This window comes from Mastomys coucha, unplaced genomic scaffold (assembly GCF_008632895.1).
Source record: "Mastomys coucha isolate ucsf_1 unplaced genomic scaffold, UCSF_Mcou_1 pScaffold21, whole genome shotgun sequence".
Lineage (NCBI taxonomy): Eukaryota > Metazoa > Chordata > Mammalia > Rodentia > Muridae > Mastomys > Mastomys coucha.
This window is the reverse complement of record NW_022196904.1, coordinates 179899046-179918783: the sequence shown is the minus strand read 5'-3', so window position 1 is coordinate 179918783 and position 19738 is coordinate 179899046. Positions and strand designations below refer to the sequence as shown.

Sequence of the window (19738 nt, the reverse complement as noted above, 5' to 3'; positions counted from 1 at the left end):
AAAAAAAAAAAAAAAAAAGAATGGTAGAGATTTGAAAATGTGTGACTACAGTCGGAAGTTCCAAAACAGGCATCAATGATATAAAGATACAGAAGACACTGAGATGGATGGCTAGTCTAACACTCTGTGAAAGAGAGGAAGAGAGGGGCTTAGTATTTGAGTGGAGAGACTGGTGCCTTTGTTTCTGGCATTGTTCACTTTACCCATTATTCTGGCTACATACAGATTTCATAGAAATATCTGAGTCTTTCAAGGAGAAGTGAATCCTGAGTAAGAACAATCGCATAGGTAGTTTTTAATTTCATTTGGTAAGAAATGATCCAGGAATAGAAACCATGCAATTAGGAATCAAGAAATAGAGATGAAGAGAAAGCCATTCCAGGCAAATCACTAACTTGTTATCACAATGGCTCAGTACCACTGTGGTCCTATCAAAGAAAACTTCTAGCAAATGAAGCTTAGAGTTGTCCACCTGAAACTGGAGGAAAAGATGCTAAGACAATACCTACTGAGTCTTAGAAGATCTATTGTCAGAGGTTCTAGACATCCTGGTTTGTGTCTGTCCCAGAATGGTCAAGAGGTCTCTTGCGAGGATATAAATTGAGGATAAATGAGCTGCAGAACAAAAAGCAAGAGATCTCCAGGGCAGTGAAGGCAAGCTGATAGCAGGCCTCCCTTATTCACAGCTGGTGATGGATGCCAACATGAGCCAGAAGGATGAGCAGTGAAACCTGTAAGATGTCCTACAGGTTCACTGAGCACCGTCATTACTTGCCTAGCAGCACTCTGCATTTATTACTGAGAGCATCTTAAATACTAGCAGCAACTCTTACACCAAGCCACCAAATTTAATACATGCTGTGTCCCAGCCACATGACAACTGGTGCTGGATATAGAAAACACATGTACTTAAGATTCTGGGAGTGTTTCAAGTGTATACACCTAAGCATATCTATATTGGATTTCTTATGAAGACTGTCTCTATCTTTGTAATTTCCCTTAAAATTTCTGTGTTGTAATTGTGTCCCTAATGATGAAATTGCTATTTATTTAACATTCGAAAAAGCTTTCCCATTAAAGCTGAATTAACATCATTTAAAATATCACCAAATAGTTTTCTTTGAATAATTACACTCTATTAATTACTGCCACGGGGCTTTTTTCCTATCAGAAAGAGAACAATTAGAGAAATAGTGGCTGCACCATAGACACATCTCCATGTCCCATGATGAAGTATAAAGTAGTCTCTTCAATAAACTATCAAAACCTTGATGAACCAAGACCAATATGTTACACATCTTCAAAGATAATTAAAGCTCAGAACATATCTTGTCTCATGAGATCATGAGAGGCGGATTTCCTTTATGATAATACCATGCAAGTTATGTAGGAAGGCTTTATCCTGCACAAATGTTGAACCATGAGCCGATCCCATGAATAATTCAAAAATGAATTTGGCAAAGAGATTGAGTAATCTTTCATTTGACATGCTTTAAAAAAAAAAAAACTTTAAAAGAGGGTGTATATACACAAAGAAGTAAGGCTGAGTTTAGTGTGTGTGGATTAGTGATGACTCTGGGCTTTTGTAGGGCTTTGTAGTTTTCAAAGCACTTCAAATGCTTATTATCAGCTCCCTTGATCCTCACAACAACCTTCCAATTTGCACAGGGCAAGTACCATGATTCCGATCTACAGAGATGAGAGAATGAGTTCTCTGAGAGTCTATGTAACTTGTCAGTGTTCCCTGCCTGGTATAGAGAAGATCTCTGATTACAGAGCAGGTCTTAGAAACCAGAGCCTTTTCCCTCACTCAGTCTCCTGCCTCCTTGAGTCATAAATGCTTGTAGGGCAGGGACGACATCTTCTGCCTCTGTCATGTTACATTGCACTTAGCATATTTTCTGGGGCTCAGTAGAGACCTGTCTCTTAGCTTTGGACAGTCATTAATTGCCAGTACTTAGGAGACATCTCACCATACCTTACAACAGAGCTACGTTTCTCTGCATATGCACGAGATTCTTAAAATCCAACAGCATCTGGTTGGCTTGATTGTGGAACTGTAGTGATTTAAGAAGCGGTCTGTCCATTGTTCCATCCTCATTAAAGCAGGGATTTCCTCTGAACTACATCCAGAATATTACTCGGAGTTGAAAGTAGGAATAGGTACTAAATGAATCTATACCATAATGTCTGTCCCTATGAAATTTTTTTAATTAGATATTTCCTTTATTTACATGTTATATGGTATCTCCTTTCCCAGTTTCCCCTCTGAAAAAAAGAAAAATAAAATAAAATAAAATAAAACCTGTTCCCTCCTCTTTCCTCCTGCTCACCAACCCACCCTCTCCCACTTCCTGACCCTGCCATTCCCCTACACTGTGCCATAGAACCTCATAGGGCCAAGGGCCTCTCTTGCCCTTGATAACTGACTGGGCCATCCTCTGCTATACATATGATGCTGGAGTCATTAGTCCCACCATGCGTACTCTTTGGTTGGTGGTTTAGTCCCTGGGAGCTCTGAGGGTACTAGTTAGTTCATATTGTTTTTCGTCCTAATGGGCTGCAAGCCCTTCAGCTCCTTGGGTCCTTTATCTAGCTCCTTCATTGGGCACCCTGTATTCAGTCCAATGGATGGCTGTGAGCCTCTACTTCTGTATTAGTCTGGTACTGTCAGAGCCTCTCAGAAGACAGTCATCAGGGAAATGCAAATCAAAACAACTCTGAGATTCCACCTCATACCAGTCAGAATGGTTAGAATTAAAAAAAACTCAAGTGACAGCAGATACTGGAGAGATTGTGGAGAAAGAGGAACACTCCTTCATTGCTGGTGGGATTGCAAGCTGGTACAACCACTCTGGAAATCAGTTTGGTGGTTCCTCCGGAAATTGGACATAGTACTACCAGAGGACCCAGCTATACCACTCTTGAGCATATATCCAGAAGATGCCCCAATGTGTAATAAAGACACATGCTCCACTATGTTCATAGCAGCCTTATTTATAATAGCCAGAAATTGGAAACAACCCAGATGTCCCTCAACAGAGGAATGGATACAGAAAGTGTGGTACATCTACACAATGGAGTACTACTCAGCTATTACAAACAGTAAATTTATGAAATTCTTAGGAAAATGGATGGATCTGGAGCATATCATCCTGATGAGGTAACCCAACCACAAAAGAATACACATGGTATGCACTCTCTGATAAGTGGATATTAGCCCAGGAGATCAGAATACACAAAGTACAATCCACAAACCACAAGAAACTCAAGAAGGAAGAAAGACCAAAGTGTGGATACTTCATTCCATCTTAAGAGGGGAAACAAAATACCCATGGAAGGAGTTGCAGACAAAGTATGGAGCAGAAAGTGAAGGAAGGACACTCCAGAGACTGCTCCACCTGAGAATCCTTCCCATATTCAATCATCAAATCAAGATACTATTTTGGATGCCGGCATGTGCTGGCTGACAGGAGCCTGAAATTTTCATTAACAGCTTACAAAAGCTCCAGGACGTTAGTGCCCATTAAAGAGGGTGTGGATAACTTGGTTAGACTAATCAGTCTGTAGAACAGAATCATGACACTTGCTCTGTACAAATTGTTGTAAGACATACAGGAGGTTCAGAGAATGTATATAAGCCTTTCTAGATACGCATTTAGGAACCCTCCGACCTATTCACTATGTCCAGCCACTAAAAGGAGTTCTTTCTCCTGAGTATTTAATTTTCTATGTGTAACCTCCCAGGACAGTACCAAGATCACCTAAGAAAACAAGGGAAAGAACTTGTCCTACACTAAAAGCCACAGAGATTAGAGAGTGTGAGGCAATAACTTCAGTAGTCAGCAAGGACTTTCCTCCTTCAAATGTTCATTCTCTCTTCCATTTGAGCATGTAATTTCAATCTGTAATTAATTTAACTTCCCTTGCATTGTAGATACTTGGGTGGATAAAAGTGAATGTGAGTGCCAATTTGTTCAGTGAGTGAATGAAGCCTCACATGAAAGGTGACCTCATGTGCCATCATGAGAAACTAGGTCAGAAATTCGTGTGATCTACAGCAGATACAAGAAACCTTACAAGGCCATGTTCTTAACTGTTGACATTGCTAGTAGGCAGGGTATAAATCCTTTTGCTGGAAGAATTTTAGGATGATTGTTGCTGAATTAACTGTTTTCTAGAATAACCACCAGAAAGGCTATCTTATAAGGATAAATGGCAGGATTGTCAACCAACTTCTCTCAGAATGCAGGAATCAACTTTAGGTCCCCCCCCTTACCTATGGAGGACATGCTTTTTCTTCTAACTATGTAGAGCACAGGTATTTCAGGCAGATTCTTTCCCAGTAAAGCATGGCTTTCTGGGTGGGAAGAATTAACACATTTTGATTTCACTAAGAAACCCAAGACAGAAAATGCACCAACAGGTTACCAGATGGCTCAGTTTCTTAAACAACTTCACCTCAATTGCGGCCAGAGGGCAAGCATAAGGTCCCCTCCAGGGAAGCCATTGAGAGGGTGACTTGCACTGCTTGCCATGCCTGAAATACAGGTGAGGTGTGAAACCTTTGCAGTCTTCCTGAATTTTAGGAGTCACATGGGTAGTTTATAGAAACTCCTGCCACACGCAGGACAGAGGACTAAGAAGAATAGATCTAGGAAAGAGAATTTTTATTGGTTGTGGGAAAGGCTCTTCTTTAGAGGTATAACAGAGAAGATGTGAACTTTTCGTGTGAAGTTAAGATCATAGCGAGAAGGGTAATGGATTACTCGAATGATTCGCATTAGTTAGAGGTTGCCTGATATTTTGCTTATTTAAGTGTCCTCTCAAAGATATAGAGTACTTACTCATATGCAGAGAAGATATGGCTTTGGTCTCACTTGTTTTTCTAGTGGCTGTCTACGTATAAAAGAGGCCTGACCTCTGACCAATGTGGTTCCCAGTGTTTTATCATTGACTTTTAAACACATTAGCGCCAGAACCCAGTGGTTAACTGAATGTGACTCACGCAAAGCAATGAAAAGCGTGAACAAAACTGTTACTCGCTCTGAAGAAGTACTAAGCCAACGAGATCGCTTCCCTACAATCATCTCCTACTTTTATTATTATCATTTTTAAGTTTTAAAATCATACATGAACCCAGAAAATTACACATATTTTGGGGGTGCAATGCAGTGTGTTGCTATCTGTGTATATTTCTTATCTTGCTTTACTTGGCTGATTTGATTAGCATAATATTCAGATTGTCGTTCTTTTTCATGGCTGAGTAGTATTCCACTATGGTTATGTATCATATTTTCAAACATTTATGAGTTAATAGACACTTTGGATTACTGTAACTATAGCTGCAGTAAAACATGCTAGTGTTTTTGACATATTGGTTGCATATCATTTAGTTATGCAGCTGGTATTTGTTGGCCACTCTGGTTCTCCTGGGATATAAAGCTGCCAGAAACAGCATTTGTTCCCCCGGTGTGTGGGAAAGGTGACAGGATAGAATGGGTCTTCGAATGAGGTCCTTTTATGTTTGTTTGCTGTTGTTCTTTTCATCCGTTCTGTTTCTGTGAGCATTATAGCCAGACGTAAAATAGCTAGAAATTACTAGAATTACAATACTAGAAATTACAATACTAAATACAATACTATACAATACTAAATACAATACTATACCATACCATACAATACTATACTAAATACAATACTAAAATTACAATACTAGAAAAATTAAGTGGAAAATTTACCTAAGCACCTTATGCTAAACTTACTGTTATCTACTTGATAAATTGTATTTTTTTAAAAAAAAATCTACCTGTACAAAGCTCTACTTCCAACACTTACCTCCTCAGGGATAGCAAATGCCCTTCCATAGAGCACAGAGTCCTCAAGGCCAGCCTTGGAGACAGTAGACTCATGTGAGCTGCTCTACACAGCTTTCCCCTTTCTTAATGAATTTTCCTTGATAAAGTATCTTGGGGCTAGCAGACTTGTTTCCATCTTAGTGAGCAGGGATGTTGTCAAGCATCATCTATAAGCTTAAACCATGACTTTTTTTTTTTAGACTTTATCAGTTGGTTGGTTTTCTTCTTCTGAGGCATCTTTATTCATGGAACAGAAAGAACCCTTCACTGTCCTTGGTTTAGGAGCAGATCTTGGTCACCAAAGTAGAATCTCACCTTCTGCATAAGAAAGCCCATCCTAACCCTTAGTCCAACTTTCCAGTTTATATTTCCACAAATGACGAAAACCCAGCAAAGTTTCAGAAAATCACTTGAAGTATTTCATCTTTATTATTAAATGCATATTTAGAAAATGATTTAAAACCTGCTTTTAAAAAGGAAAATGAAGCTATCAAAAATATCCAACGGCAGAGTCAGGTGTGGACACCTACACAGCTGTAATTCCAACCCTCAGAAGGCTGAGGCGGAGAACCGTGAGTTCAGTGCTTAGGAGGTACTAGAACTGGGATCAGGTTGCTTCTGAGATGTCTTGGTAGAAAGAAGGGTAAGCACCTTTATCCAGATTTCATGAAAGGAAAACGGAAGGTTCTCCTCTCCAGAAGGCACAAGGCACCTTGGGTAGAGGGCCCTGACACACGGGTCCTGTGGCTAGGCCTAACTCTGTGTTGTCCTCTCTCTGCCCTGACACACGGGTCCTGTGGCTAGGCCTAACTCTGTGTTGTCCTCTCTCTGTCCACCGTCTTATGGAGACGGCTGCCACAGGAATCCTGCACTGACACTCATCCAGGAGAGGAGGAGGGGTTCAGCATCTTGCGAAGAGGAAGGGTTCAGCATCTTGCCAAGAGCAGCAACACGTGTTTCCTTCTGTTGTAGCCTTCACCACACTGCATTATAGTTGCTTAGCTGCCTGTGCTCCCCACTGGGCTGAATGTCTTTTAATATATTTAAATGAATGAATGGAAGACAAGCACTCAATAACATACTCAGTAATTCCTGGACAGTGGTTTTACGGAAACACAAAGGCACTCTACACAGGGGCATTTCTTATGCAGTGAGCAACCGCCAATTACTTTAAGTTGTCTTATATTGTTAGCTACAGAAACAAGATTTCCTTGCATGAAAAAGATAACTAGCTACACTCCCTGAAAATAAGGACCACATCTTATCTTCTTAGTTCAGTTCGGTTCAACAAACACTTATCGAGTACCAGTTATTATGCAAAGAGCAGGAGAAACAAGGATGAATAAGATGGAATCGGGGTCCTCATGGTTTACAGACCCGATGGAGGAGATACAGTACAAAGGGTTAAGAAGGAGGCTGTAGAGCTTGCTTAGATTCTGACTGAGGATGCCAGGGAAGAAAGCTAAAGGACCTGCTACCTAATGCTGAATTTTAAAGACTGAGTTTGTCTACCAAAGGGGTATCCCAAGTATAAAGAAAATACAAGAAAGATGCAGGCGGCAAGAAGTGTCATGGTGTATGCATGGACATGAAAAGGGCCCATGTTTATTGAAGGGTTAATTAAAGCAAGGGAGGTTTGTGGGTAGCAATAGTGAGTAAGGTATTATTATAAGGCTGATTCATATGAGAGCCCTAACTACAGAGATTCTCACAGACAATGCTAAGGAATTGGATTTTACCCTGCAGGTGATTAACAGCCACCGAGGCTCAGGACATTGATTTCTATTCTAAATAAAGGACTTTGGAAGGAGTTTGTGAAGGCACTGGGGATTTGGGGTGCTGATCTGAGAGCAGAGAAACCAGTTAGTAAACTACAGCAACATTTCAGAAACACATGATAAGGATTTATAAATGGTTTTAAATAGCCAAGTAATTATAATGCGCCCCCTTTCTCTTCATAAATCATCCTACAGCAGCAAGCCAAACAAGAAGAGCAATGCCGACTCCAGACTTAATGAAAATTTAACCATGAAATACAATATACGTGGGAAGGAAGCCACATATATTGTGTTCTAGGGGATTCTGTCTTATGAGAAATACTACTTAGGGAAAAAAATTGTTGAGTCACACAGAACTGAGAATGAAGTAATAATCTCAATAAACAGAGATGGAACCCTAATCTTTCACAAGATAAGCATCCTAGATTTTTGATATTTTATGGACGACCTGAAGGGCTGAGATCACACACAAAAAAAAAAAAAACCCAATAATTTAAAATATAGAGATACAGGTCTAGAGAGGGTAGTTAAGAGCTTTGGCTGCTCTTCTAGTGGACCAGGGTTTATTTTCCAACACCCACATAGCCATGGTAACTTACAATCATTTTTAATTCTAATTCTAAATATTTTCCTGGCCTCTATGGATACCAAGCACACAAGAGGCATGCAAATATACATGCGGACAAAAATGTCTACTGCCAGTTAGCAGGATGGAACCCAAATATATGTGATCTCCAAATATATGTACACATGTGCACACACCTATATTTTCATAAAAACATGCACTTGCATACACATATGCATAAATATGCATGTGTGTACATGTGTGTATATGTGTGTACATGCAGAGAGAGAGAGAGAGAGAGAGAGAGAGACCTACATAATTAGATCACTCCAATAAGAAAAGGGTTTTAAAAAGGAGTAAAAAGAACAAGGGAAGACACACAAAGGAGGAAGAAAGAAAGATGGGACTCGTTATTTTTGTTGTCAGAGAAGGAGGAGGAGGAGGATGAGAATATAAAATATAATCTGGTTAGGCTCAGAAAAGGATCTAAAAATGGAAAATGAGACAGAATGACCCTGTAAACTACTAAATACAGATTCAAGCACACTGTAAAGCTGTTTTTATCTCATTTTGTTTAAATTGGGGACAGGATGAAATGCTCTCTTCCTTTTGTCAACTTGTCTCACACATTCTGGGCCCTACAGGAAGAGTGCCCAAACCCTGGAAATCAAGGAAAATGCATCTTTCAAGATATCTTAAAGGGGCTTTGCAGATGATTTAAAAAAAAATGGAGGAAAAACCGAGTCATTTAAATGAAAGAGACACATTCCCAGGGCTCAAGCAGTATGATGACCCCAGGCACACACTGTTGTGATCATAAAAAGAGAAAGCTATAAGAATGTGTTGTGGCAAGGTGTGGGGGAACAGGGTGCTTCAACAGGCCCATGCTGAGGCATCCCTTCCCCCTGAGGGACCAGACACAAGCCGGTATAGTATAGAATAGACTTTATTTAGGGTATGGGAGAGAGTTAAGAGGGTAGCAGAGGCAGAGAAAGGCAGAGAGAAGGAGAGAGTAGAGAAGTAGGGGCCAGTCATGACCATGTGGGGGGGGGGGAAGGGAATGGGGAGAGAGGAGCAGCAAGGGGTAAGAAGCAAGGTGGAGAAGCAGGAGTAAGAGAGAGAGGAGGGGGCAAGCAGCCCCTTTTATAGGGCCAGGCCTACCTGGCCATTGCCAGGTAACCATGGGGAGGAGCATACTTGGCTGCTGCCAGGTATCTGTGGGGGTGGAGTTTATACAGAATGTTAACACACACAAACACATCTACAAATATGGTACAAGTGCCCAGGGGTTAGCAAAAATAAACTTCCCCTCCCTAAATGAGAGCCAGGAAAAACAAAACGAGAAATCTCCAAGATGAGAATCTCAGACTGCCCTGACCCAGCCACAGGCAGGCACTCAACAAAGGCCAACTTCACAGGGACAGAGGTCAGCACATGAAATGTGGACATCGCGAAAGTGCTATTCAGTTACACAGGGGAAGTTAGGAGTATTGCCACACTCACGAATTAGCTGTTCCCAAAAGCTTCAACCAAAGACAAACTGCAGACAACTGAAAGCTAAATGTGAAGCTTTCCCAGAAAACCAATGGGTACCGCTGACTGTATAGACTGAAAAAAAAAAAACAAAAAACAAAACAAAACAAAACAAAACAAAACCAGAGATCAAAGCCAATGCAGGACCAATGGGACCCAAGAGAACACGTATGTGCTAAATGACTGAGTTATGGGCTAAATGACTATTGTAATTCGAAAAGGGAATCATGCGAAGTCACCATGAACGCCATTTCTCACATTATCCACAGTACTTCACAAAATATTTACATTACCAGTCATGTGCTAACACAGCAAGACAAACACTAGAAAATCCTGTGACCAATTTAAAGTGAGTGGTGGAAGACTTAATGAGAAGAAGGAAAACAGAGATACATGCAGCATCCTGGATTTAGCATCATTCACAAGAAGAAATCAATACAAAATCATCCCAAAACAGACGCTCGGCTATTCTGTAAATAGCTATACTCCTAAATGATTCAGTTAGAATTAAAATTAAAATATTCCATACTATGAAAGGAACAGATGGAAGAGCACGGAAGGCAGACAATAATAATGAGAGTTTTACGTCATCACAACTACACCCTGAGCGCACACTGGCAGCAGTAAGACTTACTCGACATTTCTATAGAGGCAAGTCGCAGAACTCCTTTCAGGGGAAGGGATGGTTAAGTTCTGATGGAAAACCATTTGCCATGCAGACTACTCTGTGTGGAGCTTGACTGCAGATTACTGGCACTCTTTTTACATAGCTTCAATCTTAAACCGTGGATAGCTTCAAGTAACAGTATTTAACCTGTGCTTATTTGGTGATTAAAGAAATTCAGCATTTTCTTTTTCAATTTTATGGCCTTTTGCCTTACAGTTAGGTATTGTGTGTGTGTGTGTGTGTGTGTGTGTGTGTGTGTGTGTGTGTGCTTGTGCTTGTGTGTGTGTCTTCAAGTTTATAGCCCTTTGCCCTATGGGCACGTCTTTGTTTGTTTGTTTGTTTGTTTTTGCTTTTGTTGTTGTTAATGTTTTCCAAGTTTATTGCCCTTTGCCCTATAGGCAGGTTTTGGGGGTTTAGTTTTGTTTTTATTGCCCTTTGCCCTATAGGTAGGTTTTGGGGGGTATAGTTTTGTTTTTATTGCCCTTTGCCCTATAGGTAGGTTTTGGGGGGTATAGTTTTTTTTTATTGCCCTTTGCCCTATAGGCAGGTTTTGGGGGGTATAGTTTTGTTTTGTTTTCAAGTTTATGGCCTTTGCCTTCTGAGTAAGTAAGAATCAATCAAGTGACAAGAGCACCTTCTATCTTTCTGACGCCATCTTTCAACTCTTAGCTGTGGCCTTCCCAGCTGGTTCCTTCTCACCTTCCTAAATGTAAACACCGGTGTGTGCCAGGAACCAGTGTTTGTACCTTTCCTCTTTTCTGTTCATCTTTGATTTTTTAATGATTTGCAAATACTATCAACACACTATCTTCTAATTTATATATTTAACCATGACAGCCCCACTGCTTCTCTTCCTGAATCTCTGATTTCCTACCCCACATCTCCATGCAGGGCTCAAAGAAGCCAAGCCGGACACACTTAGTCGTCTGTTTCCTAAGTATCTGTCCTTGGTCAAGTCATCAAGTCCCAGTTAATACAGCAATGGGGTATATTCATTAATACACCAGCATCCAATTCCTGGTGTTTTGTTTTGTTTTGTTCATCCACAGCATCAACCCTCATGTGGCAGATTTTATAGAGAAATGAGCTTATCACACACAGTAAAGGATAAAGGCATAGCACATGTTCACAGACAACCTCTGTTCCAGCTTTGTGGTATTTCATAGAGGCCATGGTCAAGCACAGTCCTCAGGCAGCCCATGGAGTAGGTGCTACAATAACTTCTTTTTATAGAAAAGTCAAATGAATCTGCCTGAGAAACTACTGTACTCCAAACTAATGCTCCTGTTACCCTCCATACCCATAGTGTGTGTGCATGTGTGTGTCTCCCTAGAATTCATTTGACTAAGTCAAGGAATTTCTGTATTCATTGTCTTTGCCCCAGCAGCTAGGAGAAATCACACATGGACCTGACAAGGAATACAACGTTGCTGAAAAATGCAGCCAAGAAATACAACATTGCTGAAAAAATGCAGCCTCTCCTTTTCAAGCAAAGTAAAGCAGATTTTTGTTTGTTTGTTTTTGTTACAGAATATATTATGAAACACATGCGGAGGAGAGATATTCTAAACTTGAAGTCACACTTCCAAGAAAAAGTTTAACCCACATTCATCATTATATACAGTATTGCCATTAAGAAAAGATCATAAATATCTCATGATCCCATGTTAAACTTTTCAGCAAAAGTAAAGAAAAACATTAGTCACATATGTGGGGACCATGGCAGTGGGAGTCAGGTGAAAGTGAATATCCCAAACCAAGGATGCAGCTAGCTGAGCATGTGGGTGCCTTCAGCTCAGCAATCGTGAACGCTATTTGAGTTTCTGCCCTGAGTGGACTGGGTCTGGGTACTCCACCAGCTTTGTCAGTACAAGCTGATCTTGTGTTTCTGATGCACAGCATCCACCCTGGGGTGTAGACAGAGCTATTAACCAAGGGTATCTATCATGTAAAGGAGATCACTGCTCACTAAGCTTAAGGCATCAGGATGTGGAGACAGTACTCAAACTCACAGGACTGCTCAAGCAGTAAGTCCTAAAGGGAAATATGCATCAGGTCATGGGCAGAAATCTTAGGAATAGCAAGAGTAGAAGTTAGCGTTGCATGCTTTACAGCATGTGTTTACAATCAACACCTATGAATGAAATAATGAGGAACCTATTGATAAACCACAACACAGAGAATCAATCCTGAGATGCTGACTTCTTCCACTCTCTCTCTCTCTTAAGTTGGTTTGGGGTAGTAGGCTACTTCTCCTGGGTTTCCATCAACACAACAAATACTCACTGAATACTCTACTGGCATTGAAAATTTGTCTGGCCAAGGGTGAAAGACAAAAGAATATTTTAAAATATAGTTCTTACCCCTGAAGTATAATATTTGATTTGGAAAGGAGAAGAATCTGTTCACATCTGGCAAGGGATGGTTCTAATGAGCCATGAGCTAGAAAAATGTAAACCTTGTGCTTTGAGGTGTACTGGAGGGCAAGGTGCATCCTCACAGAGGAGATGCAATTGATCTGGACTGAAAAGCTAAGGAGAAGGTAGAGAAAAATATCCTTCAGGAGCAAATTCAGGGTAGTGTCAAAGTTCAAGTTTCCTTTGAGAAACCATTTGCCAAACAACTGAGAATAAATTTTGGAAAAGTAGATTGGGAAACTAAAGATTGTCATCAAATGTCAAGTATAATATATTAGCCTATCATGTATTTACATCTGTCTATCTATCTATCTATCTATCTATCTATCTATCTATCTATCTATCTATCTATCTGCCTGTCTGTCTATCTATCTATCTATCTTCTATGAATCTATTATCCATCTATCTATGAATCTGCCTATCTATCTACCCATCTTCCATCTATCTATCTATCTATCTATCTATCTATCTATCTATCTATCTATGTATCATCTATCATCTACCTACCTGTCTCTCTTTCTCTCTTCCCTTGGAATTTTACCCTTTACTTTTCCACATATTCCACCAAGTTTGCATCTCCTTGAACTATACAGTAGACAATGCAAACTCAATACATAAAGATTTCATTTAGTTTCCTCTAACAGTCGATTTCTTGCTGGAAAGGACTTAAGAGTTGGACATTCTAAAACGTGATCAGCGCTGGAAGGGGAATGGACAATTGAGCAAGTTTTAGCCTTTTCCAGAAAGTGAAGAATCCTGGCAATGTCTAATTCATTGCAGGATTTCATGTCTAAGTCAGAGAAGCCACTTTGGACAGAAATAGAGCATGGCTTTGATAAATTACTTAAAGTCAAAGCCCATTAGACATTTGACTCTAAGTAACCTCGGAACCCAAAGCCTAATTATCTTGACAGCTCTGTTATCCTGAAACAGCCATCGGACTGAACAATTCCCTGGTAGGGAAGATCTCCAGGACAGACACTGACCTGCAAAACCTTCAGAGTGCAGGAGAACTCTGGAGTATCCCTAGGGCCTGGAACCACAAAGTCGCTGAAGGACAGTGTCTCTGTCCCTTCACTTCACGTTCCTGGGAATGCCATCCTCACTTTTAGCAGGCATCCAACCTCACTTGTCTCCCTTCCAACTGTTGAATGTGCTAATAACACTCACCTGAATGAAGATATATTCATCCTGGACAACCAGGGAGCTAATGTCAATGGAGCGGGCAAAGGGGCCGCTCCGAGTTGTCTCAGCACATTCTTGGATTCTGCAGGTGAGGTAGTGGGCATCTGAAAGAAAGAGTCATGTTGACATTTAGCAGCAAGGTAAATGACCAGCCAAGACTCTTGCAGCACACAAAGTTGGACATTATGGGGAATCAAAGACAATTTTTTTTTAAATAATAATGAGATTTTACTTTCTTGTACACAAAAATTGAAGACACTACCCCCGAAATGAGGGTAATATCTAGGTTCATGAAGAGAGTGGAGAAAGAGTTAATCTCATGTACTATTGGAAAAAAAAAGAAAAGAAAAGAAAAGAAATCCTTTTAGCTTTTGGAAGAAAGCATTTGAAGAAGCTTTCAGAAATTTACATGCACATATTTTTTGCCAGTAATTTTAGTTCAAGGAATGTTTCTATAGAAAGACTCATATATTTCACAAAGAGGAAAGGCAAGGTGGGAGTGTTCATTGTGCCATTATTCATAGCAGTGTAAAAGTAAAAATAGGCTAAATGTCCATGAATTAAAGAACACTTGAAACAGCTAAGATATATACACATGCCAGAGTATCATGCCATTATTACAAATCTTAGCAGGTACATATGCATCAACAGACTCTCCATGATGCATTCCTTTACCATGTTTTGAAACTATATTCCCCATTGTGAACAGGTATGATTCATTTATAACTCTAAACTTTGTTTTTATGTACACAGGTCTGTGCTACAATTACACAGAATAAAGTCTTAAAAGCCTTATATAAAGATTAGATATGAGTACTTTAAGAATGGGATGAACTTAAGTTATTATATAATATTTTATTACTGCCTGTGATTTTCGCCAAATATACATCTTTATTATATTGCAACAAGAATACATTCACTTAGTACTTATATAAAACTTGTATAATTATTTGAAAAAAAAACTACATTTATAGTCACGGTTTTAGCTAAACCACAACAACCAAACCTCTGATGTTAAGTGCAGAACCACAGAATCAACCTGGAAAACAATGTATTCAATTTCTTATTTCTTCAGGAAAAAACTACAAGTGAGTCTTTGTGAAGAAATTACCCTGAAAATTGCTATAAACACAGTCATTGTTCATTTTATGAAATTAAGAAATAAATGATCAAAATAAAAAGTAGATTGCTTTAAAACTATAAGTTGGAGAAGCTCCTTTTTTCTGTCATACTTAATTTCCCTTCAATGTCAAAATTACAAATTGTTTTTATTTGTTAGCATACTCTGGCCTGGCAGTTCTGTCTTATAATCTCAGATACTCAGGCAGGGAAGGCAGAAGATGACAAGTTCAAGGCTGCCCTAGGCCTTCATGAGACCCTTCCTCAAAATAACTGGCTCTAGTTCATTATAGGCAACCTGGTTTTAGGCCTTGTGGATTTCTAAATACTGCTAGTTTACATTTAATGCAAAATGCAAAATATTCTGATTTTTAAGTTTTTCTTTTTACAGGCCAATTAAATTTCAAATGTAGTTACAGGACAATGCTGTGTGGCTAAGCAACCAAGACCACAGTCTAAAGGAGACCCAAGAATGACTTAACACCCAATTTATGCTCTTCCAATTATCCAGGTCCACCTCACAAGGGAGACATGTTTGTAGCCCCAGACCATGAATGAAGCCAGGAGTGGTCTGGCTTTCCACTTCTTGCTGAGAGGAGAGGGGAAGGCAGGGACCCCACGCTATGCTCTGGAGCACAGTGTCTGCCCACAGGGGATATGTTTGGATATGTGCGAGCTTACTAATTTGCTCCTTGACTAAAGCACCAAAATTCGACAAAAGGCTGCAATAAACAGACATAAAGAAATCACACACACAAGCGTGAAACCTGTGTCCTTGTCAGTCAGTGTCTCCGCAAGCTCTTCACACTGCTAATCAAAGGTACACGTGGGAGGGCCACTTGCTTCCACTCGTGGAAAGGCTCATTCTTCCCTGGCTATTTACTTATGCCTTTTGCATTTGAACACTCTGAAAGGAGAATCAAGTCTTTTCAAGGCCACCCCAAACAAAATCAACACCTACTCAAAGCTTGGCCTGTGACAAGTAGGAACCGGTGCCAGGCTCATCCTACAGCTTGGCTCTGGCTCTGCTCGCCAGTGTGCAGCATGGGATGACAGGTTCCATTTAACAAGACACCAGCACTTACATGAGTTGCTGAAATCCACTTCACATTAAGAGACCTTGCAGTCTTTAGCCAGACTCATGTGCTGGAAGTCTCAATGCTTTGATTTTCCAAAACTCAGAGCTACAGTAATGAGTGCCTTTGTGGCCCCTGTCTGATATGAACTCAGTGGGAGGGGACAGTGAATTATCCAGCTGTCCAGGCTACCAATCAGAAATGAGGGACTGTCCCAGGAAACCTTTGGGTGTCAAGACTGAGCAGGAAATATCACTCATTCCAGGCTCCATTTTTCTAGTAGATCTCAAGTTTCCAACAGTCCCTCCAAATGAGGATAAATATGACTATATGTAAAGTTTTATGATGGAAGCCAGAGGGATATTTGTCATATACATTGAAATCCCAAAACAAGCTGTTAATTACTTGGCCTTTTTTTGCTTGTTTGTTTTTGGTAATACCAGGTATCAGACCCAGGAAGAGACTCAGATCAAGATTAATGATCACAGCGTGGCACCTGAGGACAAGACAGTCCCAATCCTGTATTAATTGTAACAACCACGTCCCATCTTGGGGGGAGGGGGTAGACTAAGTAAGATTGTCACCAGGATTCACTATATTTTATATAAAATACTTAGCATATTGTTGAATACATTTTTGAAAATCCTCTAAGTGCCATTTATACTGTGAAGGCAAAGGAAAGATGCTTTAGTTGAGAGCATCTCTCATCTACTCAATTAGTACCAATAACACTGGCATCATTGTCAGGAAGGAAAAGTTTGTGCTGATGGGTAAATCATATCCCGAGTTTACACTCCTATGCACACCCTTTAAGTGCCAGGCTTGTGCACAAAGAAAAGAATATACCCAAGATAGAAAAAAAAATAAGTGAGAAAAATGAGGGAAGTGACTTTTGAGGTAAGCTTGTAGACAGGAAACTCCGCTCTGTGAAGAGGGAATCCTTGAAAATGAGAAGGCTCCCCCTGGACTTGAGCATAGACAACTCTGAGCCATGCTGCCAAACTGCCTGCTGGAGGACTGACCATGTCACCATTATTATTGAGATAGAATTTTCTGTTCTTTATTTGAAACATCCCCAAGTAAGAAGAAAAACTACGGAGGTTAAGCTTTAGAAGACCTCACTTAGATTGCCCTGCGAGAACCCTAGGTAGCGATTTTCCAACTGGAGGATGTTTATGACGAGCATATTTCTAAATGTAAAAACACCTTTGTCACACATTTTTAAGAGCTGGTGTGGTGACTGCTCCATTTCCAAAATGAAAGGTCACAGTCAAAAAGGATGTCCTTGGTACCATAAATAGAGGGATCTGCTAGGAACCTCGGAAACGTCTGGCCCGGTTTCCAAGTAGCTGGACTGTTTTAGCAGGAGGCTTAGGAAAGGCCTTTGCTATCCCAGGCTGAGACAGCCTCTGCGCATCCTCACTAAAGCACATAGATAGTTTCTCTAGGTGTGAGGGGCTGCCTTAGTTGGGCTGCCTCATTTCTTTTGTATTCGACCACAGTACCCAGGAAGCTGCAGGTGTCAGACACTCCATGCTATTCTGGGAAACAGAAAATAGGAGTTCAGTTTTCTCAAGTGATTCCCAGGCCAAAGACAGAGACAGCATTTTTGCAAATGAACACACTTCGAGATTTGTGCACAAGCATCCTGGAATTTGGACAGAGAGACAGTCTAACACCCTCAGAGCCTCATTTCATTCGGAGGGGGCTGCAGTCATGCCAGGAGCTGTACAGGGCTCAAGGAGGACGCTTTTAACTTGCTGTATTCAGCAAGGCAAGCTTCTCCTCCATACTGACAAATTCCACAGTATAGTCTAGCTTGGGCTTTACGAGGCTTTTCCAAAAGAGCTGCACCCCATACCTGCAGAACCACTGCATAAAGCATCTTCTCTCTTCGGCTGGCTTTCTAAAACCACAGTAAGCAGTGCTTAAACAAAATTGAATTCTATTAAAAGCCTATACATTTTTGTTATGCTGAATTATATAGTGACTTGTGATTACGCTTTGCCTTTGAGAATACTAAAGATTCACACTTCCTAGACACAGGGCCGCTTGCCACCTCGGAGAAAAGAACTTTGCATGATTCGCTCAACTTCCATCCCTCTGGGTAACATACATATTGTCAGAAGTTGAAAAGTGAATTAAAATCTTGAACAAAAAGCTAATTCAGCTCTTTGGGTCTGTTCTTGAGAAATACCCAGGAGCTGTTTATTTTAAATAACAATATTACTCTCAGATGCAAACGCATAAAAATAAGCAGATTCAGGGGGACTCTGAAAACTTCTTTAGCTTCTCTAATTCTATTTGTCCTTGGCTGGAAAGTGGAGCTAACCTACTTACATGAAGTGCAAATCAAAGGATGTGGCATTGATTGAAAAGCCTAATTTAACACTAGGGGCACAGTGGATACTAAAATACAAACAAAAATAGGGCGTTCCTGTCCCTTCGATTGGGCTTAAGACTTTCAAGGGTTAGTGAAACCTCTGATAAAGGAAAAGTCCAGCAATCTCTGTCTTTTATGGCACAGGAGACAATGTGGCAAAGTTATAGGCATTCAAACCTCATGGCAACCTGGGCTGACTTCACTGAGAGCTAAGTCTAATTCACGTGAAATAACCTATCCTAGATTATGATGGTGGAGGTGGAGCTGATGCTGGTGGTGCTGATGATGGTCATGATGATAATGGTGGTAGTGATGAAGGCTCAGGAGGTGATGATGGTGGTGATCATGATGATAAAAATAACAAGAACAGCATTTTGTAGTCCTCATCAGTTTTGAAAACATTTTAGGACTATGTGGATTAACTTATTAAATCTTTCAATATTACAATAAGAATCTGTCACTCTCAATACACCATCCCAGGATTATTAATGTCTTCATTAAGTTGCCTGCTGATTGAAAGATTTCCCTATGTCCCACAGCTGAGACATTAGGATAATGACAGAGGTTGGGTCTGAACCCAAGGAATTTTGATAAGAATTTGTAATCCTAAACACTACACATTCAGAAAACAGCAGGAAAATGAGAACCTAAATCCCAGTTCAGATTCAGGCATGTTATCACATGTTCACAACTTAGAAAACAATGCAACTTGAGGAACTCCCACTTGCTCTTTCCTCTTACAAATAAGTCTATAATTTTGAAACAAAGACGAGTTTGTAGCTTTAATATACAAAGTGGAGTTTTACTGTGCTTGCTCTAATGGAGGCCAAGTCTCTCAGTCTGCAGACCCAGTAGCTAAGCTTCTCTCCCCTTCATGTTGGCCTCTGAGTTTCTAAAGAGTGATGGAACTATAAGCTAAGATATCTGAAGAGTCGGTGATCTATGTTCCTAGTGTTTAGAGTTTAGTCTGATGGACTGATAAATGACTTAGTGAGCCCAGCCCATTTGGTTACTTACGTCTGCAATGGGATGTAGTTAAGAATTAGTGAGCTAATAATTTCTGCATTCACTTTTCCCTCATATCATTTTCCAAGTCAAAGGAAGTCAAAGACTTCCTTTCCTTCTTTCCCTCTCCTCTCCTCTCCTCTCCTCTCCTC

General features: G+C 40.3%; 1 protein-coding gene across 1 annotated transcript in view; it reads right to left on the bottom strand.

Annotated features, from left to right (window-relative positions):
• Positions 1-19738, bottom strand: part of Sorcs3 (sortilin related VPS10 domain containing receptor 3) — a 609790-nt gene that overhangs the window by 138008 nt on the left and 452044 nt on the right. The window contains exon 7 of the mRNA XM_031390639.1: positions 13989-14107. Coding sequence (XP_031246499.1) covers positions 13989-14107 — 119 coding nt within the window. The remainder of the gene's footprint in view (positions 1-13988; positions 14108-19738) is intronic.